At 50.4% G+C, this 25,612-nt stretch overlaps 2 protein-coding genes across 7 annotated transcripts in view; both read right to left on the reverse strand.

The window, feature by feature from the left end:
* ST3GAL3 (ST3 beta-galactoside alpha-2,3-sialyltransferase 3) overlaps positions 1–6,395 on the reverse strand; it is a 238,671-nt gene extending 232,276 nt beyond the window's left edge. For all 6 annotated transcript variants that reach the window (XR_014297310.1, XM_082663768.1, XM_082663765.1 and 3 more), the window contains exon 1: positions 6,254–6,395. The gene's annotated coding sequence lies outside the window, so the exon portion shown is untranslated. The remainder of the gene's footprint in view (positions 1–6,253) is intronic.
* A 2,182-nt stretch (positions 6,396–8,577) lies between these two features.
* The window catches only part of KDM4A (lysine demethylase 4A), a 42,735-nt gene continuing 25,700 nt past the window's right edge, over positions 8,578–25,612 (reverse strand). The window contains exons 13-22 of the mRNA XM_082656493.1: positions 22,504–22,685; positions 20,756–20,960; positions 20,211–20,287; positions 19,466–19,521; positions 17,703–17,811; positions 17,177–17,362; positions 14,216–14,386; positions 10,665–10,784; positions 10,048–10,140; positions 8,578–9,912 (exon numbers count right to left, since the gene is read on the reverse strand). Coding sequence (XP_082512619.1) covers positions 9,772–9,912; positions 10,048–10,140; positions 10,665–10,784; positions 14,216–14,386; positions 17,177–17,362; positions 17,703–17,811; positions 19,466–19,521; positions 20,211–20,287; positions 20,756–20,960; positions 22,504–22,685 — 1,340 coding nt within the window. The 3' untranslated portion in view covers positions 8,578–9,771. The remainder of the gene's footprint in view (positions 9,913–10,047; positions 10,141–10,664; positions 10,785–14,215; positions 14,387–17,176; positions 17,363–17,702; positions 17,812–19,465; positions 19,522–20,210; positions 20,288–20,755; positions 20,961–22,503; positions 22,686–25,612) is intronic.

Here is a 25,612-nt window from a genome sequence, read left to right on the forward strand (position 1 = left end):
AGAAGAAGACTGAGGAGGAGCAGAATTTCAGGGGGACACAGTCAACAACGATGATGACACGCTGAAGAAGCACATACATTTTAGCAGCCCAAGCAGTGAGCACATTAAAACATCAGCGACAAGAGTGTATGCACACGTGCATGTGTCACTTCCGGGTGAGGGCTGGGAACGGCTGAATGACCATATATAATTTGTTGGCATTTAAAGAATGTTTAAATTGGTATGATATTCATATCAACCAACTCTTCCCTTCTTGATCTCAGGATAATTCTCTCATGCCCAACCCACCCAGACCACCATCACTGTGGCGCAGTGGTTAAGAATCCGCCTGCCAATGCAGGGGACACGGGTTCGAGCCCTGGTCCGGGAAGATCCCACATGCCGCGGAGCGACTGGGCCCGTGAGCCATGGCCGCTGAGCCTGCGCGTCCGGAGCCTGTGCTCCGCAACGGGAGAGGCCACAACAGTGAGAGGCCCGCGTACCGCAAAAAAAAAAAAAAAAAAAAAAAGGATGTATAAATAAAACCACAGTGCTGGCAGATGGTTTTAGGCTAACGATCACCTACTGTGAACCAGGGAATATACTAAGCATTAAGAATCTTAAAACTGGGACTTCCCTGGTGGTCCAGTGAAAAATCCACCTTCCAATGCAGGGGACATGGGTTCGATCCCTGGTCGGGGAACTAACATCCCACATGCCGTGGAGCAACTAAGCCCGAGCCCGTGTACCACAACTACAGAGCCCACGCACTCTGGAGCCCGCACGCCACAGCAAAAGATCCCGGCATGCTGCAACTAAGACCCGACACAGCCAAAAATTACTTACTTACTTAATTAATTTTTTAAAATCTTAAAACTATTATTTTTATGATAAGAGGTCCCTTATGTATTTAATAGTACAGGAGCAGGCTTTTTACAACTATTTGCTCAAATTCTCAGAACCTTGCAAGGTAGGTATTTTTATCCGCATTTTACCAATTTGAAAACCGAGAGTACACAAGAGGTTCTAAAGCCTGCCCAAGGCCACAACTTAGAAACTGGTGAAGCCATGATGGCAATCTTGGTCTGCTGACTCTCCTCTATCCCCAGGCAGGACATGGACACACTCTTACTATTACTGCAGTAGCCTAAATGGTAACCTTCCCTCCAGCCTCACCTCATTCTAAGCTCTCTTCATCCATAATATTTTATGACACTGTAGCAGACATGGCACTACGGTTGCAAACCTCAGAACCTCCCATGTCAGAGAAACAGGACATTCACTCCTCTGCTGCCTCCACACACACTGATCTTCCTAAAAGGCAAAGCTGATAAAGTCATTTCCTACCTTCAAACCCTTCAGTGGCTCCTCCTCCTCATCACAATAAACTCCTGAACTCACAAGCTTCAGTCTAACTTCTGCAGCCTCCACACACTCCCCAAACATACCCTATTCTCCTGCCTTTCAAGCATCTTCAGAATGCAGCCACACTCTCTTGTGTTTCTAGGCCATTACACATTGTTTCCTGCCTGAAAAGCCTTTTAAACCCACATCTACCCAGCTACTAACTAGTGATCCAAGACTTAGGTAGGTGTGAGCTTCTCTGGAAAACCATTATTTATATTCCCTGTGTGGCATCAGATTCTCTTTTTAGGAGATCCCACAGGACCCTCAAACATAGCCCGTTACAATGTATTCTAACTACAGGTTCACTGGTTTCTGGTCCTACCAGACTAAAGGCTCTTTGAGGCCCGGGATATGCCTTTTGTTTTTGTAATGCCATAACCTAGCACAGAGGTTAGCAGACAGTTCATGCTCAATAGCTACTTATGGGGTGACTAGAGGGCCTAGTACAGTAGAAGACACAGACACATATACAACCAAGCAAAATAAAATAGAATAAATGTGAAAATAAGAAAGGTGTGGGCTTCCCTGGTGGCACAGTGGTTGAGAGTCCGCCTGCCGATGTAGGGGACACGGGTTCGTACCCCGGTCCGGGAAGATCCCACATGCCGCAGAGCGGCTGGGCCCGTGGGCCATGGCTGCCGAGCCTGCGCGTCCGGAGCCTGTGCTCTGCAACGGGAGAGGCCACAACAGTGAGAGGCCCGCGTACCGCAAAAAAAAAAAAAAAGAAAGAAAGAAAGGTGTGACAGGATGCCAAGGAAGTGGAAGAAGGTAGGAAAATCTGGGGAAATCCTGAGATTTCCTTACCTGATTTCTCAAAGTTTCTTCAAATCCTGCTGCTGCTGCTGCTGCTGACGTTGATCATCATAATCATGAGTCCTTACCTTGAACTAGGAACTGGGCAAAGCACTTTACATAAAGTGAACTCATAACCACCCTACGCGTTTCACTGATGATGCAACTTGGACTTCAGAATCAGACACTTGCTCAATGTTAGATAATCGATAGCAGGAGCAAGATTTCAACCCAGGTTTCACTTTCTTTGTTAAACGAAATCTCCTCCCCAAGCGCCAAAGTTTTATAGCCTCAATTAAACCCAATTAAACCAGTAAGGTTGAACTAGGATCCTTCTTAACCATTCAAGTGAAAATGTACCTTGAGTTAGTACACACTTCCTTGCTTTTTAAATTGTGTATCCTGAATATAACTGAACTTTCTGTGGATGCCTCAGGACTATTTCTGTGTTCATCACTGAGGGTGCTGTAAAATAGTGATGCCCTCAGGAATGACTGGAAAATCACTGACTGCCCTCGTATCAACAGCCTCGGCCTGTTACATTACAAGCATTACAGTGCTTGTAATGGATTTCTGACTTCCAATCCACCCTCATTCCACGCCTAGTTAGAGCTATTATTTCTTGCTACTGTCAATGTGTTTCTCTCTAGTAGCCCATCTGATTTCGCTACCTCTAATCTTCCATGGGCCGTGATACTCAAAGAAGATGTAGCAGGCATTACTGCTGTCCAACAGTTACTTCTGGCTCTTTGCTTTCCAGGCACATGCTAAGACAGCAATTCCTTGCCCTTCTTTAAAGTTAGGCATGGCCATATGACTTGCTTTAGCCAATGATATGGAAATGAAAGTGACAGGTGCCACTTCAGGATGGAAACTTGAAAGTCCAGTGTCCCTTGATCACCATCTTCCACTCGATCAAAATGATCATGGAAACACCATATTAAGATGGAGTTTCCAACAGCATGGGTCCCTGAGTGACTGAGAGGAGGAGAGTTACCTGTGCAGTCATGCTGGACATGTGGCATGAATGAGAAGTCAACTTTTGTTCTGTTAAGCCACTGAAGTCTTAAGGGTTTTTGTTAATGAAGCCTAATCCAAGCTATCCAGACCAATACACCAGCTCTCTCAGTAACAAATTATCTCACGTAAGTAACTTCATTTACAGATTTTATGATGGACATTTTGTTTGCACAAAGAATTTTCTTTGCATCTATCCTGGTTCAAAGCTATGTTCAATATAAAATATATTTGCCAAGTACCTCCTATGTACAAAACACTGTGCTAGATAATGAAGAAGATGGCCCATGGCTTGAAAAAGCTGCAGTCTTATGTTGGCAATTGGGGCAAAAGGCAGACTCTAGTGTTATAATGGTTTAAAGGAGAAACAAGTCCCATCTAGATAGGGAGAAAAGTACAGAAAAGCTTCACAAAGAGAGTTCCAATCAAATGGCCCTGAAACATGGGTGAGAACCAACAATTAGAGATTCAAGGGGGTCATTTAGGATAGAAAAAGCAACAGAGCACGACAGCAACAAAGAGCAAATAGTTCCACAAACTTGGAAAATATAATAAAATCTAAGGGAATGGCAAGAAATGAGTTTACCCATACTGCCCAGGCTAGGCTGGTCTGTGCTTAATTCAACAGATGGTAGGAAGCCATTAAAAGTCTAGGCTGGGGCTTCCCTGGTGGCGCAGTGGTTAAGAATCTGCCTGCCAGTGCAGGGGACACGGGTTCGAGCCCTGGTTCGGGAAGATCCCACATGCTGCAGAGCAACTAAGCCCGTGCGCCACAACTACGGAGCATGTGCTCTAGAGCCCGCGAGACACAACTACCGAAGCCCGTGCGCCTAGAGCCCGTGCTCTGCAGTGAGAAGCCACCGCAATGAGAAGCCCGTGCACCAAAACGAAGAGTAGACCCCGCTCACCGCAACTAGAGAAAGCCCGTGTGCAGCCCGCACATAGCAACAAAGACCCAACTCAGCCAAAATAAATAAATAAAAGTCTAGCCTGGGGAATTGAGATACCTGCAAGTGATGACAGTACACAGGATAGATGGAAGGGGTGGGGGGGAAAGCTAGGGGGTTTCTGCAGTAATTCGAGGGAATGGGATCAATGGCCCCAAATCAGTGTGATGACAGTAGGAACAGAAAGAAGCTAGACATAGTGTGGAGGTAGCAGCAACAAGACCTGGCAACCAACTTAATACAAGGGGGAAAAAAAAGAAAGGCAAGAATGATTCTTGAGGTGCAGATCCTGGGTAGCTGAGAGGACCATTATTCTAAATAGCTAAGGTTACTCAGAAAAGTGACAAGGGCACATAAAGTGCTACTGTCTATTTTTCTAATAGCTAGCTCCAGTTTCATCTGAAGTACTACTACTTGTTTACCCTTTGCTCCACCCAGGACAAAGCTACTTCCTGATTTGATGCCATCAACCTGTCTTTTTTGTATAACCTCATCTCCCACTTTTTCTAATAAGAACCCCCTGGAACTACCCATGAGAGTTTTGGGTTCTCCCCTGCCACCTTTCCCATCCTCACTTTCTCATTTCCTCACTTCTCCTTCCTCTTCACCACCCAGGCCTACCCATTCATGGCTCAACTCAAGCCTCAGCTCTCCTGTGAAACCTTCTTCAAACACATGGATTTCTCCTTTTCCAGAATTTTCATAGACCTACTATCTTAGAATTCTAGAGACCATTTTGTTAGTGATCATTTTCTTGTGTGCCCTTTATCCCCACAACCATCTCATAGGCCCATGAGAACAAGTCTCATACAATACAGGTCGTGAGGTCCCCACAGTTGCACTGCCTTGCATACAATATGTACTTGATAGACACTTTATTGATGATCAAAGTCACTTAGTCTCTAAGAATATGCACATCTTTTTTTCTCATTAATAATTTACTTTTATTAAGCTCTGATTAGACATTTAGACATGTGAAATAGGGAGATTCATCACTTAATACTTCAAAATATCCTTGAGTTAAGAATCTTTAATCTTAGGAGCTGCTATTGCCTTAAGAGATTATTTGAAAATACCATTTCGGTCATAAATTTTTGTGACAGCTTCCTTTTAACCCTGTTGACCCAACAGTATACCCAACAGTTAAATGATCATCACTCCAAGGTGATTCTGACTTAGAAATAACCTAATTTTCCATGCGGTCTATTTATTTTCATGAACCCAATAAGTGCTTTTTTCTACCTTCCTGTTCAACTAGCTATAGTATAGTTAATTCAACGTGTATCCACAGAAAAGTTTGTAAGTTTTTGTTGTTTTTTTGTTTTGTTTTTTGTTTTTAACAAAATAACAGCTGCCTTCATTGGTCCCTCTCTCAACTAATTGCACTGAGTCAGTTCACACGTTTCTCTCCTTCCTCCTATGTGCGGGAAACACAAACATAAGTGAGGTCTATTAAGGAATCATAAAAACGAGCACTGTTGCAAAGAGGAATTCAAAATGTTCGTGGCAGACTATCCTAATCAAACCTGCTCTCATCACTAAGACATTTCCTCCTGCAAACAAAATCACAGGGCAAACAATGGGGAGAAATGCCAGAGAAAAGGAAGCAAGAGGCGTACTTTGTCAGTAAAATTGACCTCAGTGCCCGGAACATCTGGCGGCTGGTAGAGCAATAAGCAATGACAACCGCTACCCGTACGCTGCTAATTCCCACTCAGGTTTTCCACTTTTCCTCCCTCTTCCCATAGCGAAGGCCCGCCTGACCAGGTCCTTCCTCTGCGCCAAGGTGCGCAGCGCTGCGGGGTCTCGCGCGCAGGTGACCTCAGACTGCTCGGCCCGGGTTCAGCCGTCCTCTCCCCCGAGGCCTGGCAGCCCCTACCCAGGCGAGGTCTCCCAGGGACCGGACTCCCGGCCCGAGCCCCCAGTCCGAGCCGGACTTCGTTATTCGGAGACGGCTGGGCCGCGCCCGACCCCTCCTTCCCCAGCACCAGCGCGCGCGGGCTCCGCACCCCACCAACCCGGGGACCGCGAGCTGCGGGGGAGGGGAGGGGCGGCGGCGCCCGTTAGCCGTGGTGACTGCCCGCCCCGACGCGCGCAGGACCGGCCCTTACCGCAGCGGAGAGGGAGGCAGGGGGTAGGCGGCGCCCGGCCCGACGCTGCTGGGAAGGCGGGGGCGACGGCGAATGCGGCGGCGAGAGCCGCGGGGAACCCCAGCGGGCGCCCAAGTCGCGGTGGGCCGCCTGGGCGCCGCCATAGTGGGGACGCAGCGGCGGGCGGAGCGCGCGACCGCGATCCCGACCCGTGGACGACGGGACCACCAATCCCACTCTCCGCCTCAGCGCCCTCACCGGGGGTTGGGCATCCGCGGCCAATCGGCGCGCGGGAGCCGGGCGGGGCGCCGGGCTGACCAATGCGGGGCTGCACTGCAGGCAGAGAGCGGACGCAAGCCTGAAGCGGCCCGCTAGACACTGGACCCCCGAGTTTTCCGGCCCGTTCGCCTCGCGCGCCCGCCGGGACTCGGGCTGTTGGCGGTTCAGGGCGTGGGTCCAGCGGGCCTGGCCTGCTGGTTCCGCGCCGACGCCCACCCCTCGGCTCCCCGGAGCCTATCCGCCGCCTTGAGGAATCTTCCCCCGGCTTCACGCCCCGCAGGGCGCGCGTCTGGGATGCGGACCTCTGACGGCCGCAGGGCTCGCTGTCCGCCGAGATGACCCCTCGAGAGCCTGTTTCCTCGGCCGTGCGAGAGACGGGGGTACACGATCATTCCACACTGAGGGACGCAGGCATCCGCCTGGAAACAGGCTGAGACACAAGGCTGTGGACCTCCACGGGCTGGGCGACCCTGCTCAATCCTGTGGAGTTGGGTGGACAGCGGTCGCTGGCTGCCCTTATTACTACTTTAGAGCCTCTTTTTATTCCGGGCACAGGACCATTCCGCCCCATCTCGTCTACCCTTTTCAGTTCCGGAGGTCCCAGCTTTTCTCCCACCCTACTGGGGCACAATTTAAAACGTAATTCCCCCGAGGGGAGTTACGGAAGAGAGGAGGAACTGTCCGGCTGTGATCCTTGGTTGCCCACCCAAAGACGCTGCCTCACCAAAGGAGGGCAGTTTGCCCTGGCCAAAAGGCTTCTGAGGGGAGCCTGCCTAAGACAGGCTGGTGCACGCTTCCCTGGAGTCAGTCAGTCCGCTGAGGCCTGGGCCTGACTGCAGGCAAGAGGGCCTGTTCCGTGGGACTTGAGACTCTCATCACCTCTTTAAACTTCAGTTTCCCAGGAGGTTATTACATTTGACCAAAACAAAACGTGAAAGTTTCTAGAAAAATAGTCAGCTGTTGAGCAAGAACTCTGCTGGGGTTACAGAAGGGACTACCCTGCCTGTCCTTCAGCAGGGCTGGGGATGGTAAGGTCAGTGAAATGTAGGGAGGTCTGGGACCCTGCCAAGTCTGGGGAAGTGTTTCTTCCCTCCAAAGACGTGTGCTCCCAGGGCTTGCCAATCCATTAAGGCCTGGCTCTGTCCACGCTCACCTGGGAATCCTTGGGTGCTGGACAAAAAATTCAACCTCCCTTTCTTGGCCCCAGGAGGGAACTGGCATAGAAAAGTAGGTATCTTTGAGACCTGCTGCTCCTCCCTTCCCCCACAATCAGACACCAGAGGTGGCAGCCACCTCCCAAGCCCCAGGACACAAAGAAGCATTGAGTTGCTAAGCTGACCCAAGATTCTCCCGCACCTGGCAGGGGCCAAGAAATAGGACCTAGTGCCTGGCTGGCCAAGACCAGCTGAACAGCTCTGCTGTGCCCAATTCACTGCCCCTCCCACCCCTGCTGCTGCTGCTGCTCTAACCTTGTCCACCTGGACCTCAGGAACCCAATGGGGGTCCAAGGGACCGGGTCTTCCTCCGGGGAAGCGTCTCACCAACTACAGGCAACTCAGAACAGCTTCAGGACCTAAGGGAAGCGCGCACGGGGTGGGGGGCAGGGGTTGTCAATCCCTTGCTTTTCAAGCACCTAAAATGTACTGCCTTCTTTCAAGCTGGTTCTACAATTTTTATGGAACGGACACTGGCATAAACTTAAACCTGCTCGATGAAGTTAACAAGTGGGGTCGAGATGAGAGAGATCAAACTCAGTTTTACAAGTTGTGGAAGTGGTCTGGTCCTTCATCTATCACCTCTTCCTTCCCATCTCTAGGGCCAGAGAAGCAAAAGGAGGTACTCACGGCCAGAGGTGCGTCTACTTCCCAGGTCCCACCATACAGAGCCACAGGACCAGAACTTGACAAGGAGCCCATCTCTTTAGGAGGGCTTCCTAGATCCTGCCTTACTGAGTCTTCTTAAAATGCATGGCCCTGCTCCAGAGCCTATGACTCTAGATACACTCCCGGCCTGACCCTGGGCCACTCAGGCTCCTTGGGGCAGACACAGCCAATCCTCTGCTCAACACGTTTTATTGCTAAGGACAAGGTGATGCACCGGTTTTCAAAATAATTTGGTTTATAGCGTTCATACGTAACAAAAAAAGGGGAAGTATTAAAATCTGATTCTTGTATACATACGGTATAAGTGTGAATCCCTCCAACCCTGGGCCCAGGCAAACAAATTCATAAGGAGCAAAAACCTGTTTAACCCCTTCAGTGTTGCCCTCCAGTCCCACCCCGCTCCCAAATCAGCTCCCTCCCACCCCCAGACCAGGGGTCATATCTAAACCCACCCCCTGGCCTCCAGCGGCCCCAGTTCATCTTAACCCTCCCAGCCCCTGCATGATTGCAATTTTCTGTTGACAGACTCATCCGCCAGGCTCTGCCTGCTTCCATCATTAGATCCCCCTTCAGAGTATTCCCCACCCACACCCTTTAATACTGTCCACAGGGGCTCTGTGCCTAGAGTGATATGGGCACACACCCAGGTTACCCCTATCTTCTCCTTCAAGAGAAGGCAAAGAGGTGGCATTAACTCCTTAGCATCTCATCGCTGCAGCTTTGCCAGCACTCTCTTGAGGCAGTTCCAGAGACAAACGGATGCCACAGCCATCTGCAGCCAACCCCCAGGGGCCCTTACTCAGTTCAGCTGAGGGCAGAATTTCACATTTTTGTTGCCCTGCATAGGCAAGGAAGAAAGTAAAGGCCAGGGGCTGGCAGAAGCTGGTCCAGACCAAACATACATACGCACACACACGCGTGCACACGCACACGCGCGCACACACACACACACACACCACACACACACACACACACACATAAATACAAAAAGGGGGAGGGGGCAAGCACCAGCACCTCTGCCTAGTTGGTGCAGGTGATCGTTAGGAAGCTAAGTCCAAGGCCAGGAACAGGGCAACCAGCCCAGCCAGCACAGTCGACCCCATTACAGACTGGGGCCCATGCAGCCACAGCGTTCCAGTGCTCAGCCCATCAGCTGGGAGATCAGCGGCTGCTGCCACATGTCCAAGTACGGCTTATTGTTTCATTACAGTGGAATGCGATGAGGGTGGGGTGAGAAGATGATGGGGTCGGTTATTTCATTCCTTTTCATTTTACAGTTCACTTTTAGAGACTTCAGAGTTCCAAGTGTCTGCTGGCTGTGGAACCCCAGAGTGCTTTCGCCTTGGCAGCTGGGACTCTCCTGGCCGCTGGAAGCACCTACTCCATGATGGCCCGGTATAGTGCAGGCTCAATGTAATCTTCCCGGTATCTTGAGTTGATAACTCGTTGCCGTTTCTTTTCCTGCTTAACCTCTTTCTCCGTGAAAATCTCATTGAAGCGCATGTCTGAGGCTACTGACTACAGAAGAATAGGCAAATCAAGTGAGCACTTTATGGCCAACCACCCCGAAGAAGAAAAACCAAGGGACACATCCTTGCTGTGTTCCCTCCCTCCCAGATGGGAACCAAGGGCACACAGAAAGTACACACTCACCAGTCTAGACTTGACTCTCTTGGGAAGCTCTTCATCCAGCGTGTACACGTCATCTCTCTTAACCACAAGCTGTGAGCCATCCTCAAACTCCACCTACCAAGGAAACAAAGGCCTTTAGCTAAGATATCCCTGACTCTCTCCCTGGTCCATCACGCACAGTGGCAATTTCCTGCAGTCACAGGAAGGGTTTAGAACACTGAAGTAAGGCCTGCCACGTTTGAAGCCATACCTGGCAGACTGGACACAGGGCAGCCCCTAGCTCTGAAAAAGGTTGTCACTGATCCCTTGGCTCAGCGGTCCCCAACCCCCGGGCCGCAGACTGGTGCCAGTCCACGGCCTGTTAGGAACTGGGCCGCACAGCAGGAGGTGAGCGGTGGGCGAGCAAGCAAAGCTTCATCAGCCACTCCCCACCGTTCCCCACCGCTCGCGTTACCGCCTGAACCACGCCCACCCCCATCCATGGAAAACTGTCTTCCACGAAACCGGTGTCCCTGGTGCCAAAAAGGTTGGGGACCACTGCCTTAGCTCTCCCAAGAGCAAAGACTTCCTCTTGCTCAAGAGGAAACACTGAATTAATCAGGCCCCCTCACCCATCCCCAACAAAAGCCTTTGGTTACCTGGTACATCTGGATGGGGTGAGAGGCCACAAACTTGGCTCCATAGACTTGGCCGTCTGTCCATCTCACTTGGACTACTTCCCCTTCAGCAGGAGGACCCAACTGGAGACAGTCCTGACTCTGAGGGAACATTAAGGAAGAAGGGTGAAAGGAAGGTCCACCTGAGAGACCTGCTAAGTCCAAGTCCACCCCGTTATCTCTGCTGGCTGCTGCTGCTTCTAAGTGACAGGAAAAAGCAGCCATAATAAACTTAATAAATGTAAAGGACATGTGCCATGATCAAGAGTCCATCTCACGTTCCTTCAACTGTCTCTCTAAGGGACAGGGGGACAGGGCTCTGCCAGGAAGAAATACTCAAACTTTATTCAACTATTTAAGAAAAGGGTTCTTAGGATTTCCCTGGTGGCGCGCAATGGTCAAGAATCCGCCTGCCAATGCAGGGGACACAGGTTCGAGCCCTGGTCCGGGAAGATCCCACATGCCGCGGAGCAACTAAGCCCATGCGCCACAACTACTGAGCCTGCGCTCTAGAGCCCGTGAGCCACAACTACTGAGCTTGCGTGCCACAACTACTGAAGCCCAAGTGCCTAGAGTCCGTGCTCCGCAACAAGAAAAGCCACTGCAATGAGAAGCCCGTGCACCACAACGAAGAGTAGCCCCCGCTTGCCGCAACTAGAGAAAGCCCACGTGCAGCAACAAAGACCCCAAACAGCCAAAAATAAATAAATAAATAAAAACAAAGTTTTTAAAAAAAGGAAAGAAAAGGGTTCTTAACCTTTTTTTTGAAGGCAAGGTAATAAAAGACCACCTACCATGGGACCTGGCAAAAAACTTTAGGACTTTTACTCCCTGCAGACAGGGGAACCCTAAGGATGGGTGGAGTCCTTGCTGCATTCGCAGCAGAGGGCTTGGTATATAGCAGGAGGTCAGTGTATGAACATGGTCATGGCAGCTGAATAAAAGGTCTGATGGGTAGACCTGGGAGAAGGTCCTTGCGGACATGGCCCAAAAAAGTACACATCGGAGCGGAAGCAGAGCAGAGAGTCTAAAATGCTGTGATATTCCAACTGCTCTTATCAATTCCACTACATGACAAGAGTATGGAAGGTCCTACACGCCAATTCACTTACTGAATAGAAATGGCTCTATACTGTATTGCCAACTCATTACTGACAGGTACTCAGTAACTATATCGTGTATGAGTTCAACAACTAAGTAGAAAGTACTGCCCCCAAAAGAATCTGAAGTGGAAGTTTTAACTAGCCAAATATGTGATCTTTGATAAATCCCTTAAGTTCTCAGATATTAAGTTTTACTACAATAGCAGTTCTCCAAGTATGGTCTGCAGACCTTAGCGGGGCTTCCTGAGCGGGGGTTCGTGAGAGCACGATGGTTTTCACAATAATATTAAAACATTAGCCTCTTTTGCTGCGCAGACATTTCCAGTGATGGTGTAACACCTAACACGGGTGCAACTGCTGGTGCTTCAGCACAAATTGACGCAATGGCCCTAAGCTCTACTACTTGTTACTGCGTTCTTAACCACTGTGTACTCATGATTTAGGAGCAAAAGGAAAAAACCTGGTTTCATATAACAACGTCCCTTGATGAAGCAGAAAAAATTTTTGTGTGAAAGCTCAATCTTTGAGTACATGTGTTAAGTACTCAAAAGACACTTCTGCTACACGCTGAAGCATGATGGTTGTCTTGAGGAAAAGCATGCTGTAACTGTTTGAGTTGTAAGAAGTAACTGCTTTTTCCATGAAACACCAGCTTTATTTGAAAAAAATGACTGACAGACAAACTGTGGTTATTCAGACTTGGGTAATGGCAGACATCTTCTTGAAAATGAATGAAGTGAGCCTGTCACTTCGAGGAAAATGGGCTGACAGTATACTGCCAATGATAAAACCTAAGCTTTCAAGCACAAATTACAATTTCAGAAAAGTTGTGTCACCGCCATGAGCTTGAAGCTCCCTAAAATTTAAAGATTTTTCTGAGCTTAGTGCTACAGATGAAAATGATTTTTTTGGAATTGTCTAATGAAATTTAACAACATCTGGAAGATCTACATAGCCCATTGCACCAATATGGATGATGGCACAAAATCACGCATGAGTGAAAGAGCCACTCTCAGTGTAAGACAGACCAAAGAATGTTAATGTAAGAGGGTACGTTCACCAAGCTGCCTTCAGAGTCTACACTGCAGCTACCTTTTAAGAAACCACCACTCGCTGAGGTCTGGTGTAGTATCAAAGTAGAATAACCACAGTCATCTGAAAGGCTACTTAAAGTTTACTCCTCACTTTTTCAGTCGCATATCTGTGTGAGACCGAGTTTTCTTCACATACTTTAACCAAAACAATATATTGCAACGAACTGAAGATGTGATGTAAAAAAGGTTTGCACAATTGTAGAAGAGTGGCACTTTTCTAATATTTTTTGTTTTACTTAAAATAATTTTCCATTTTAAAAAATGGATTATTTCAAATCAATTCACCTCAGTTTTCATTTCTAATGAGCAAATATTGATAGACATAACCCACAAAAATACAAGCTCTTTTGGGGTCCTCAGTAACTTCTAGAAGAGTCCTGAGATCAGTGTTCTCTAAGTTAGAGATACCACCTACTTCTCAGAGTTGGTATGAGAAGTGACCGAGATACCCGAGTAAAGTACTTAGCCTAGCGTCTGGCAAACTGGAAGAGCTTAATAAAGCATAGCTAGTCTACTGCCACAGACACTACTGATACCATCTTCACTACATGGAAGTCTGCCTCACAACTAATGAATGTGCTTTTAGCAACTAAGTTGCTAACGTGGTAGAGATGTGGGAAACACCTGTTGTTTAAGGAAGAAGTGGCTTCATTCCACTAGGCTGGTGCTCGGTCTAACATGAAAAGGTGGGGGTGGGGGTGGGGGTAGTGGGTGGGGATGAGGATGGACGGACGGACGAACGATGGACAGGGGAAACCTGAACTGAGTGCTGAGTCCAGAGCCAGGAAACCTAGGATTGAGTCCAGGCAGGGCCCCCAGTGTCTCAGGTATTGATAACACAAGCAGGCCAGGGATATCTCCAAGCAGTTTCTATTCAGCCCCCAAAGGCATCAACTGTAAAGAACCAAAAGCAAATTCCATAAATCTACTAAGAGGGCATGGCAGAAAAGAGATAATTGGCTAATTCTCCCCAAATCACACAGCTACTAAGCAGTGAAGCTGGTCCTGGCACACTGGTCTGATTCCAAAGCCTGGGCTCTTCTTCCACTGCACCAGAACACCTTCAAAGGGTAGTTTAGACTAAAATACAAGTATGTTTCAAAGAACTGCAAAAAACGCCAGTTCCTACAAGCTTCTAGAGGAAGCAGGGTACCCTAGCGGCACACGATGTTCTTTGTACAGAAAGACCAGTACAAACACTTCTTTCTGTTTGGGGGCCGAATGATGGGACCATGGGCCTGGATAGAAAAGGCAGGCAGGCCCACAGCCAGTCTGCCAGTCAGACCAAGAAACTCCCCCACCCCAAAATGCCCATGAAGCTCCTTGCAGACATTACCACTATGTCCTCGGGATAGAGATTGTCGCTGAAGGAGCCGTCGTCAAAGTTGACTTCATAGAAGGTCTCCGTGGTGAGCCTTACCACCTCACACTGGTAGAAGCGCCCATTCTTGTGCTTGCTAATGACCTTCTGGCCCGCAGTGATGCTCTGCAAGGCCCCCTTGGCACGCTGGAAGAAACAGAGGCTTGGGTTATGGCCACACTGAGCTGACAGGCCTAGCGAACGGGGACCAAGATCAGGGGGCTCTTCTTTACCAGGGAAAGATAAGCGTGAGACAGGAGAAGTAAAAAGGAGCAGGAGATGGGAGCTCAAACAGGTCTTTCCAGATGTCCACACCCCAGCCAGGACACGGAAGAACCTAGTGTCATATTTTCCCCATAAATATAGCTCCTCCCTCATTCCCAGTCCACAACTGGTCCTTTACCATCCTGTCTCACCACAAGCTCCCAAAACAGACTCTTGTGACTTCCCTACTGTTTCGAGGAGCTGACCAAACAGCACCTACTAATTCACATAGTTTAGACATACACCAAAGTGGACGCTCAACAGGTGATCTGAGGCCCAGGGTCCCCACACAATGCTCCACACAGATCTTAGCACCAGCTCTACCCTCAGGGCCAGGGCACAAAGACTGAGGTTCCCTGGATGTCCTCAGCTGCACACTATACACAGCTCCGCAGCTCTGCCATCTCTGGGGCCCTCACATCACCCTTCTTCTCATTCTGAACTTGTCCTTGATGCAAACGTAATCACAGAGCATCTGGTGGTCTTGTGTCCAACCGCCCCTCCCCAAGCTGCCCAAGCTCTGTGCTCCAGCCATGCTGGCCTCCCTTCTGTCCTCTGAGCATGCGTGCCAAGAGTGTTCCCACCTCAGGGTCTTTGTGCCTCCGTTCCCTCTACCTGAAAGGCTCTTCCTCAGTTATCTGCACATTGGCTCCCTCACATCCAAGTGTCCACTTATGGACAACCTTACTACCTCTCCTCCTCCATTCCTGTATCCAGCTTTACTCTTATGCCGGCACTTCTCCCCGTTTGATACACTGTACATTTACTTGTTTCTACGTGTCTTTCAACTACACTAAATGAAGCAGGAGGGCAGGCACTGTTGTCTTGTTCACCAGTATGTTCCGAGCACCTAAAACTGTGCCTGACATGTAGCAGATGCCCAGTAAGTATGTGAAGAATGAATCAGTGAAAGAAATACTCAACAGTACCCGTTTCCTCATAGCACCAGCCATCTACAGCTGCCAATGTGAGGGCATGGGGGGCTAATGACCACCACCAAATCACTACCCTGTTCCAACACAAAGCTCCTATCTCCTTACCACAGCCAGGACTCAACGGTACCTCAAGCTTTTATTCCTCATTCCCGTATCGACTATTTTTCCCTCTTCCTAAGCTCCTAACCCACCTCTGCCCACCTCCTGTGCTCAATAGAACATCTTTAATGAAAAAGGGGAATCCAGTCAGCCAACGAGGCCCTTTCCATGGTGGAGGACAGCTTGTCCTCTGGGCTGGTGCTCTACTGTGTCCTTCCTTTTATGATTGGTTTCACCACACCGTTGACAAGCCTTCATCGGCGTCTCCTCCACTGGACTGTAATTCACTGATGGCACTCTGGCTTCTGACCTGACTACGCATGGAACCCCCGGTTTGGGGTGCACAGTGACCACGCCAGCAGCCCTGTCTTCCCGACAGCACGTGGCCCTCCTCAGCCTCTGCTGGCTGCAGGGCTCTCCTTCTCTCCACGTCTCTCTGCTTCTCAGCTGCTTTCGCTGCTTCCAGCTCTACCATCTGCTCCTTATACTAGGAATCTCCAGAGTCCAGTTTCTAACGGGAATTAGGTTTAATTATGCTGTTAAAGGCTGATAATATCCAAATCTTAATCCAGCTAATCTAGCTGCCTCCTGGTACCTCAATCAGAATGTTCCAGCGACCTCAAAGTCTACAGGTCTTTCCCTCATTTTTATCTCCCCCACTTTCCTCTGCAAAACAGCTCTGCCTCATCTCAGTTCCCGATCCCAGTTAATACCATATTAGCATCCCTTCCACCTTTGAGGGAGTGGCCTGAGTCATCTTGAATTCACACTCCCTCATCCCTTCCTCTTTCTTCATCCGCTCCCCATGGCAGCCCACAAACCCCGTCAGTTCTACCCACTGTAGGATCCCAGCGTTGGCTGTGACCCTAAAGCTCTCCCTCTGTGTTCCCATTTCAGACCTCACTTCTCGCCTAGGCTAACTGGTCTCCCGGCCTCAAATTCTTATTCCTTCAATCTTTTCTGCAAACCACCACCACAGTAACTGTTAAAAAAACATATAGCTCAAAATCATAATATTGGAAAAGTTCCCCTTACCTAGTGGAAGAGACATCAAACCCCTAAGTGTGGCAGCCCAGGGCCTTAATCCTCTGGCACTGCCTGCCTTTCCAGTACCATCCCCTGCCACGTTCCCAGAGCCAGTCTCACACGTTCCTTCTCCTGAGACTCGCTCATTCTGTTTCTGAAGACTTGACTGCACTCCTGCTCACAATTCCTACTTATTGTTTAAGACCCATTTAAGCTTCACCGTTCAGAGAAGTGCAAAAATCACTCCTGTATGGGGGTTAATGGTTAACTCTTCTTCCCATCAGTTCACAACACTTACAGAGCTTCTGCGATGTCCCTGACTCTGTGTTAAGCATAGGGACACCCAGATTAACAAGACATGGACCCTCAAGGAGTTTATCCAGGAGGAGAGGCAAACAAGGAATCAACCCCAAGCAGTTGGTTCCACTGGATTAGGAAGCACAAAGCAGGAAGTAGAGGATGGACAGGGGCCATCTCCTAATCCCACACTCATTAGCAGCCTCCAGGAAGCACAGCGCTTGAGGAGATACTTGCTGACACAATAAATGCAGAGCCTGCAGAGAAAATGATCCCAGAAACCGTCGAGAGGACTCTAGAATGGCACCCTCCTCACCTCCAAATTAGGGATCTTGTGCCGAAAGCAGGTAATGAAGACAACAAAAGGCCAGTCATCTGGCTGCATCATCACTCCTGCAGCCTGAGCACAGCTCACGTGGAAGGCAGTTGGGCAACGGCCATGAGAACACTGCACACAGCAGCCAGCAGTTCTTTTCCTCCGTTTCTTACAGAAGACACATTTCTACAACACAGGAGAAGCAGGCCAATGATTCTGGGAACTAGGATGGTCTCCTCTACTGTACCCGCACCCAAATGCAGAGTCCTATGAGCAAGAGCCCACCCCCTTCCCAAAACACGAGGGTACACGCACCCTCTGTTAATCTCGTATCCAGTCACAGGCATCCTCACTAAGTAGTTTTAACCAGAGGGGGAGAATCGTAAACCATGACCGAAACTGAGGGGTAAAGGATGGCCACTGGGCCAACCAGGCGATGCCCTCCTAAACGCTATGCTCCCCTCTGTCCAGAGACTCGGAAACAGGGAAGGGATGCAGGGTCACAAGCCCATCTCTTTCCGCTTACCAGTTTGAAGCGGGGCAGGGGAATTTTGCTCACATCCACTGGACTTCTTTCTGCAATGTTGACAAATCTCGCTTCCAGAATCGCCACCGCACACGAGACATGGACCCACCTGTCAAAAGGCAAAGGCCACCTCAGTCCCCCTGCAGCTCCAAGGCCCTGTGGCCTTCTCTTCTAACATGGGCCTGTCTATAGCGTTTCCTCCCTTACCCAGCGTGACCACTGGACTTCCCAGCAAGTTCCTGGGACCCAGTGAGGTAAGACCAGAAGCGTCTCCACGCTGAGGAAGCAGAAGAAGGTCCCCACCACAACATCCCGGGTCAGCGCAGGGTCACACTTTTTACACACTCACTCACCGCCTGTTGCAACAGGAACAGAGCCACAGCTAATTGCGTGTGGCAGGTTCCAGGGAGTGAGAATAAATTAGAGAGCCCCATACACACCTCTTTTACCAGAGGACCTGGGCACTTCCTCAAAATATCTCCAGCTGCGCCCCAATGTACCGGTAATCCCAGCCCTCCCCATCCAGGCCTTTGGCCAGACCTCTCCCGGGGCCGAAGTGACCTCTCCCTTCCTCCACCTCAGACTCACTCACTAAGGTCTGGCCCTAGCCCCACTTACTCTGAGAGGTCTGTTCAACGGACACCCTTAGAGAATTATTAAAGTAAGTTCTGGGCATTTGGGGAAACTGACACGCACCAAGATGAGATTAACTAAGACGGTGAAAACTCTCAGGATCAAGCCACGTGAAAACCTACAACAGACAGCGTTGTGGCTGCGTGGAAGCCACCTGCAGTGTGTGAGTGGGAACAGATTTGTTTTGCATGGCCCTGGAGGGCAGACCAAGGGTCATGAGGTAAAGGTGGGAGGTGCAAGCAGAGCCCTTTCCATTGCAAAAAAGGAAGAACTTTAACAGCACTATCTTGCAATTCTGAGGAACACAGTGACCTCAAGTCACGGCAGCAAGTGCCTTTAGAGGAGTGGAGGCGGCAAGCAGAGCAGCCAGCTATCTGGAACGGCATGAAGGGGATTCCTGTGAGGCAGGATGCCGGGCGGTATGTGTGCTTCAAGTTCCCACAGGATTTTAGCTGGAAGCAGGGTCTTCACTGCTGGTTCCCCATCGACCTGGGAGTACTCTCCCCTAAGCAGCCGGTCTTCGGGACGAAAACCTCATTCACCTTACATTTACTTCTACCTCTGAACCACTGAGCCACGCATGACCAAGCACAAAAATTCAGCTCAGTGAAAGCGAGCTGCCAGACGGCCAAGAAGCCCAGCTCTGGGCTGAGTACCCAGAACCTCTGTAGAATCGACTGAGTAGTGGGCAGTCATGGCTGGGCCCTCCTCAACGTCCCACTGTCCTTCTTAAGGACAGCTGCCCTCATTCCAAACAGCCAGGGAGTCCGCCTGCAGGAAGGGCTCACTAGCTCACAGCCGTGGCCACCTCTGTACCAGCCCCAGCTGTAACAAGGTAACTGTCCTCACTTCCTCCACGAAGCCCCCGCATCATCTTCACAGGGTCTTCGTACCCTCGTGAGTCCATCTTAGCTCTTCCAAAAGGAGGACGTTACTTACAAGGCTGCCTCAGAGGGGAAGCTCGGGTTGGAAAGTTCTGGGACTGCTCGGCTTCCCATCCTTAAAATTAGTCTTGGAGATGCTATTTCGGCCCCAAACAGTGTGCTTCCCAAGTCTTCGTCAGTCATACTGATGACGGCCACCGCCCTGGCGGCGTGCCTGCACTCGGCTTCAGAGCCCAGAGAACTCACCTGTCATCATTGGCTCTCTGCAGGGCTCCTCCTCGTAATGAGCACAAGCAGCAGTCCTGCCAAGAAGACGGGGAGGAAGAGTGGTCACCGCCGAGTCATTAACGTCCCATCTGCTCTCCCCGCCACTTCCTGCGGGCCACGGTAGCCTCCACGTGAGAAAGCAGCCCACAGCAGGCGGGGCCTCGCCTGCACAAACCTTGTAAACAGGACTCCCCTGCAGGAAGACAGGGAGGCCACTCGGGGCTGAAGTGCGCCAATTATTCTCCTGACTTAACATAATCGTCTTTGCTGGTACTGTTAACAACAACCGTAAGCAAAGTCACGGGTGATACCCTGCTCAAGCTGGGGGCATTACAGGGCTCTGACTGCCTCCTATGTGGGTACTGCCAGGTTCCAGAGAGAGGGGAGGAATAAAGGGAAAGCTACCGAATGAACCATCTGAGTCCATTTTGATGCTCCAACCAGATGGCTCAATTCTTTACAGGAGGTTATGGTCCATCCACAGGAAAACCTCTACTTGGTCCTGACACGACGAAGCAAACACAGCTTCCAGACTCCATCGTGCCCTGCCACAGGTGGGCAGCAAACACTCTCATTGTCGTGGGGATTTACTCCGACAATGCTCACCGACATCACTGTGCACCAGGCACTGCACAGACCCCTGGGACATAGAGTCCGCGTGAAACAGTCCGATCGTGAGCGAACTTGTCTCACAGGGAGACAGCAACAGCATGGAAGCACTCACCTCTTCCAGGGCATTGGCCGAACACCGAGAACACATCCAATCTTCAGAAGCCTTTGCAGGGGGCACCCCGTAGCAACCTAACAGGGACACCGAGGTGAGCAAATTAAACCCAGAGGCCAGAGTCAGAAGGTAGACCTGCAACTCTTTTCCAGACACTACTTCCCAAAGCTACAACCAAATCTTACAGAAACCCCTGAATTCTAGCATCAAGGCCCCCACGGGTCAGCCATACAGTATGGCCCACAGTCTCAAAAAGTCAGAAACTAGATTCACTGCTACCAACACCTAGCGAGCAGCAGAGATTAATCCCCTCCTGGTATCTACAATCAAGGGGACAGCCCAGGGTAGACAGTACAAGCACGGAGCCCAGAGTCACAGGAAACTCAGACTCAATCAGCACCGAACTCCAAGAACAGACACATAAGCCATCTGCACTGGGGAGCTGGGGAGGTCACTGGGAGGTCGCAGGGAGGCCAAGAGGCGGCAGGACTTCCAGTCAGACGCCCCCGCCCCTGGGACCGGACGCAGAGAAGTGAGGCACTCACTGGCATGGACCCGGACGCTGCACTTCTTGCAGGACACGAGGATGCTGGTGCCGTCCTCCTCTAGGTAAGGGGTGGACAGGTTGATGTCCGTGCTACACCCAGTCGAGGTGAAGCACATTTCTGGAATCAGTGGCTTGGTCCTCTGCTTCTGGGGCGCTAAATCTGGAGCACTGCCGCAGTTCTGACTAAGGCTTCCGAACTCCACCTAAGGAGGGAGCAAGTGCACACCTCAGTGAACAGCCCCGTGTCCTCAGCTCTCCGCCTGCCCCGTCAGCAGAAGGCTGCTCTCTTCCTGACAGGGCCCCCGCTAGGCTCCCGGGTGCACAGCCATTATCCCAGGGCCGCTAACTGAAGTTACCGCCAATGACTCCAATTCGATTTCTCACAGCAGCATCAAACAAAGGCCCCCGGGGACAAGTGAGAAAAGGAAGCGAGGTAAGAGGCAACTGGGATTTCAATCTTCCCAAACCAAGTGGTAATAAAATGCACTGAGAGGCTGGTGAGGCTGCTCTTGGCGGCTCCCCTCTGCGATGCATGGCATGGGGGCCCCACCCAGGGAGAGGACGCAGAGCAGGTGCTTCCGTGGGCCAGCACTGATTTCCTCTCGGGGCCCATGTCAGCAGTCACCTGAGCTGCAGCACTGTCACGTGGCTGGAGCCCCGAGAGCCACTCCTGGCTTGGGGCCCCCTTGGGAAGAACATTATGTCCATGTACTTCCCTTGGCAAACAGCCTGACTGCAAGAATCTGCCGCTTCTGCCGCTGGATGGTACCATCACCTCCGTTCCAAGGACAGGGCCCAGAAACATGTCACCCCCCAAGCCTATGCCATTCATGAAACTCTGAGCCCCTCTCGGCAGATCTACTGGCAGTACAGCCTGGCCATCTGCCTGCTTCCCTCACAGGCAAGGGCACACTGAGATCTTTTGGGTTTGTTTTTGGTCAATGGAAAGAAGGAACGAGTTACTAACTGAAAAGTACTCTGGTCTGAAGTTTCACTCTTTGGCAAACATGAACCTGGGGCCCTGCCAGGCTCAGTGGCAGCCATGCTACTCTAACCACCATCAGGGGACTGGTTCTCTACATGCCACCCTGTGTAGGTCCCAGCTGAGACTGACCTGGTCATCTGGCACATGTGACTTGTGGGTGCCTTCCTGGCCCCCTAGAGCTGGACCCAAAGAGACCCATGACGGTGGAGCCATCAAATGCCCCAGGAGTGGGAGGGGCACGGCTAAGCTCAGCCAGGGTGCTTTCCCATCCCCCTCCCTCCTGCAGGCCCTCTGCTCCTACACCTCCCAAATTCCCTTCCGCTACTGCCAACATCCGAGGTGGCAATGGGAAGGGAAAGAAGAGACAACACTGGAGGAACTGGCTCTTCACCTGACATTCAGAATGATTTAAAGAAATCCCCTGCTCTCCAGACTGACTGGCAAGGTCAACAAACCACCTGGAAGGAATCATCACTGACTAGAATAACAACAGAGCAGATTCCTCAGCAAACAGTGTGAGTGCCAAGGGCAGCAGGGAATCCCCCAGAGCCTAAGCCACACCCTCAGCTCTTCCCCAAAGCATTCTCAAGGGAACACCCGCATTGCTGCATGGCATTCTGCCTGGTGAAGCCTTTCCAACACGTGGATGGGGCAGAAGACACTAGGAAAACATGCCTTTCCCAAGCTATGTCCCCACCATTAAACCTAGCTTTCCTCTGAGCGCTGGTCCCGGGTAAACAGAGGGGACGTGGTGGGCTTACCTGATGGTAAGTCTGAAAGATCATGCAGACGGCGCAATGAGGGGCCTGCTGGGCCATGGCCTCGTTGAATTCCTTTTCGGCCTCAAAGTTTGGAGGGCGGTTCTGCCACAGCTGGCTCAGGGGCTTGGCCCAGGCCTCCGTCTCCTCAGCCTCCTCCTCGAGGGTCCCCTGTTCTGATACATCTAGAGGAAGAAGCAGGGGTGTGAGTCAGTCAGCACCAGCCCTGCACAACTATGGCTCTGCCCGGAGAGCCGACGAGCTCAGCCCAGGGTTCTGGCCCCAGGTTTGGACTAACCCAAGATCCTATGGGTGACAAAGGCAAAGGGCAGAGGCGATCTGCAAAAGACTCCTTCAGTACTTGGATGATGCTGTGGGGAGCCCTGCAATGACCTTCTCACTCCTTCCCAGACAGGCGTACTTTCCAAGAGACCCTGGAGTCCTACGCTGAGTAGCCCAAGGAAAGCTCTGGAACATACCTACGGAAGATACCCATTTATGTGTTTACTCCTTGCAAGCCAAGCTCAGTGCAAATAAACAGTTATCTGCTCCGCCTTCAGTCATGTTCAATCCAAAGGGATCTGGCAGCTGCCAGTGCATGTGACCTCGGTGAAGGGTACCATAGCATATCTAGGCCGACGCAGACAATTAAAATCAACCCCTGTAAGCCCCGTCAATCAGGCCTAGCCAGGAGCCGTGGTGCCAAAATCCAAGCACAGATATTTTCTGCATCCTGGCCAGAACAAGAGTGATCGAGACAGGAGGGAAGAAACAGAAACGGACCGCTCACAATCACAACAGAAAACCTACCACACTGACATCTGCTCCGCTTATAAAACCAAAAGTGGCCAAGAATCGTCCTACGTGTGAATATTGAACGAATGATGAAAATGTTCACTATGTTAAATAAAAACTGCAGGAATCAAAATTTTACAGTTTACATAGATAAAACTTCATTGAGCTATACAGTTAAGGCATATGTACTGCACTGAATATGTTATGCCTCAACTGAGAAAAAATGTTTTCAGTGGAGAGAGAGGTGTGTGAGACTAAGAGACTAAAGAAACTTTCAAATGCAGTGCGTGACCCTAGTTCGGTTCATACTGGTTTAAAGGGGAAAAGCTATAAAAACACATTTTTAGAATGAGCAGGGAAAGACGAATATGGACTGAGAATCAGAGGACATTATGAAGTTACTGCTCACTTTCCAAGGTGTTATGACAGTGGATTTTATATAGGAGACAATCCTCCTTAGGAGATGCCTATCGGTGCACTTTAAGTGAAGTGACTTGACGCCTACAGCTGACTTTCAAACGATACAGCAAATATGCATGTACTTGTTCGTACATAAGCAACGCACAGGGAGAGACAAGTGATTATGGCAAAATGGCAACAGCTGTTGAATACTGGAAGCGACACAGTATTCTTACTGTTTCAACTTTTCCACGTTTGAAATTTTTTAATCATAAAAAGTTTGAGGGAGGTATATTATGATCTCACGTTATTATACAAAGACATACATGGACATAATTTAACATCTGACGAGGACAGTCAGGAAGATTAACACATTAAAGTGTTCACAGTAGTCATCTCTGTGGGGTAATCTTGCTGTCCTCTTTGTAACTTTTTCCGCTTCCCCAGTTTTCCACAGTCTACATTGCTTTAGCGCATTGGGGAGAAATCAAGAAGCTAGGCTGCTGCGACCCAGAGGACCTGAGACCCCCACAGGGGCTAGAGGAAGACCCCAGAGGGCTTCTAAGACTCTGCATGGAAGTCTGCCTGCTTCTGGCTACAAGGTCTGAAGAGGCTTTCCCACCAAGCTTATCATGATCTTTCTACCAAGGAAAACAGTAGAGATGGGCATCGACATCAGATCAGAAAGGGAACGTGAGGTTTGTGGAGCAGAGGAAGGGCTGATGAGACTCTGGGCTTTCCATGGGCGCAGGCAAGGACAGGACAGGGTAGGAGGAGGCTGGGCATCAGGCAGCAGTAAAAAGGGGCCTGGTCACTGGCGGATCTTACGGGGTCTGTGGGCTGCGGGCAGCACAGGAGACCACACTGCGCTGATGGCGATCACTCCCTGAGCTCCAGTTCTCCTCTGCATCCCTGCCTACTCCCCTCTGTCTCCTTCACAGGCTCCTCTTCCTCAGTTTTCCTAACCCCTGCCTCTGTGCCCTCTTCCCTAGCAGCCGCATTTATAGAGATAACAAATACCACCTCCACACACCCCAAGCAACGCTAGAACCCAGGGAGGCACTCAGCTCAGGCTTCCTCTTCCTACCACCCTCACAGCTCCACGTCAGGTTGCCAAATCCAGTGGACTTTATCCTCCCAACAGGTTCACCACTTCCCCTCCCCCACCCCTACTTCCACTGTCCTAGTTCAGACCCTCATATCTCACAGAGGCCATGACAAAAGCCCTCTGCTCCTAAGATGCAATCCCTAGGAAAAATCTTTTTTTTAAATTAATTAATTTATTTATTATTTATTTTTGGCTATGTTGGGTCTTCATTGCTGTGCGTGGGTTTTCTCTAGTTGCGGTGAGCTGGGGCTACTCTTCGTTGCGGTGCGTGGGCTTCTCATTGCGGTGGCTTCTCTTATTGCAGAGCATGGGCTCTAGGTGCACGGGCTTCAGTAGTTGTGGTACGCAGGCTTCAGTAGTTGTGGCACGCAGGCTTCAGTAGTTGTGGCACACAGGCTTCAGTAGTTGCGGCTCGCGGGTTCTAGAGCACAGGCTCAGTAGTTGTGGCGCACGGGCTTAGCTGCTCCGCGGCATGTGGGATCTTCCCAGACCAGGGCTCGAACCCGTGTCCCCTGCATTGGCAGGTGGATTCTTTACCACTGCACCACCAGGGAAGTCTAGGAACAATCTTTCTAATGCAAATCCAACTGCATCACCCCTCTGCTTAAAACACTTGCAGGGCTCGGAACGCCCATGGGCAAAGCTCTCTGGCTCACGACCACCTCACTCCTCCTCCTCTGCCCATCCCACCCTGGCCTGGCCCTGTAACGCCAGCCGCAGAAAGCTGGTTCCTCTGAGTATAACTTCCTGCTTGTCTTTGCCATGGTTACTGGCACTGCCCAGTCTGCCTGGATTAACATCTCCTCCCTT

Source organism: Grampus griseus (assembly GCF_964374135.1).
Source record: "Grampus griseus genome assembly, chromosome: 1".
In the NCBI taxonomy this organism is placed as follows: domain Eukaryota; kingdom Metazoa; phylum Chordata; class Mammalia; order Artiodactyla; family Delphinidae; genus Grampus; species Grampus griseus.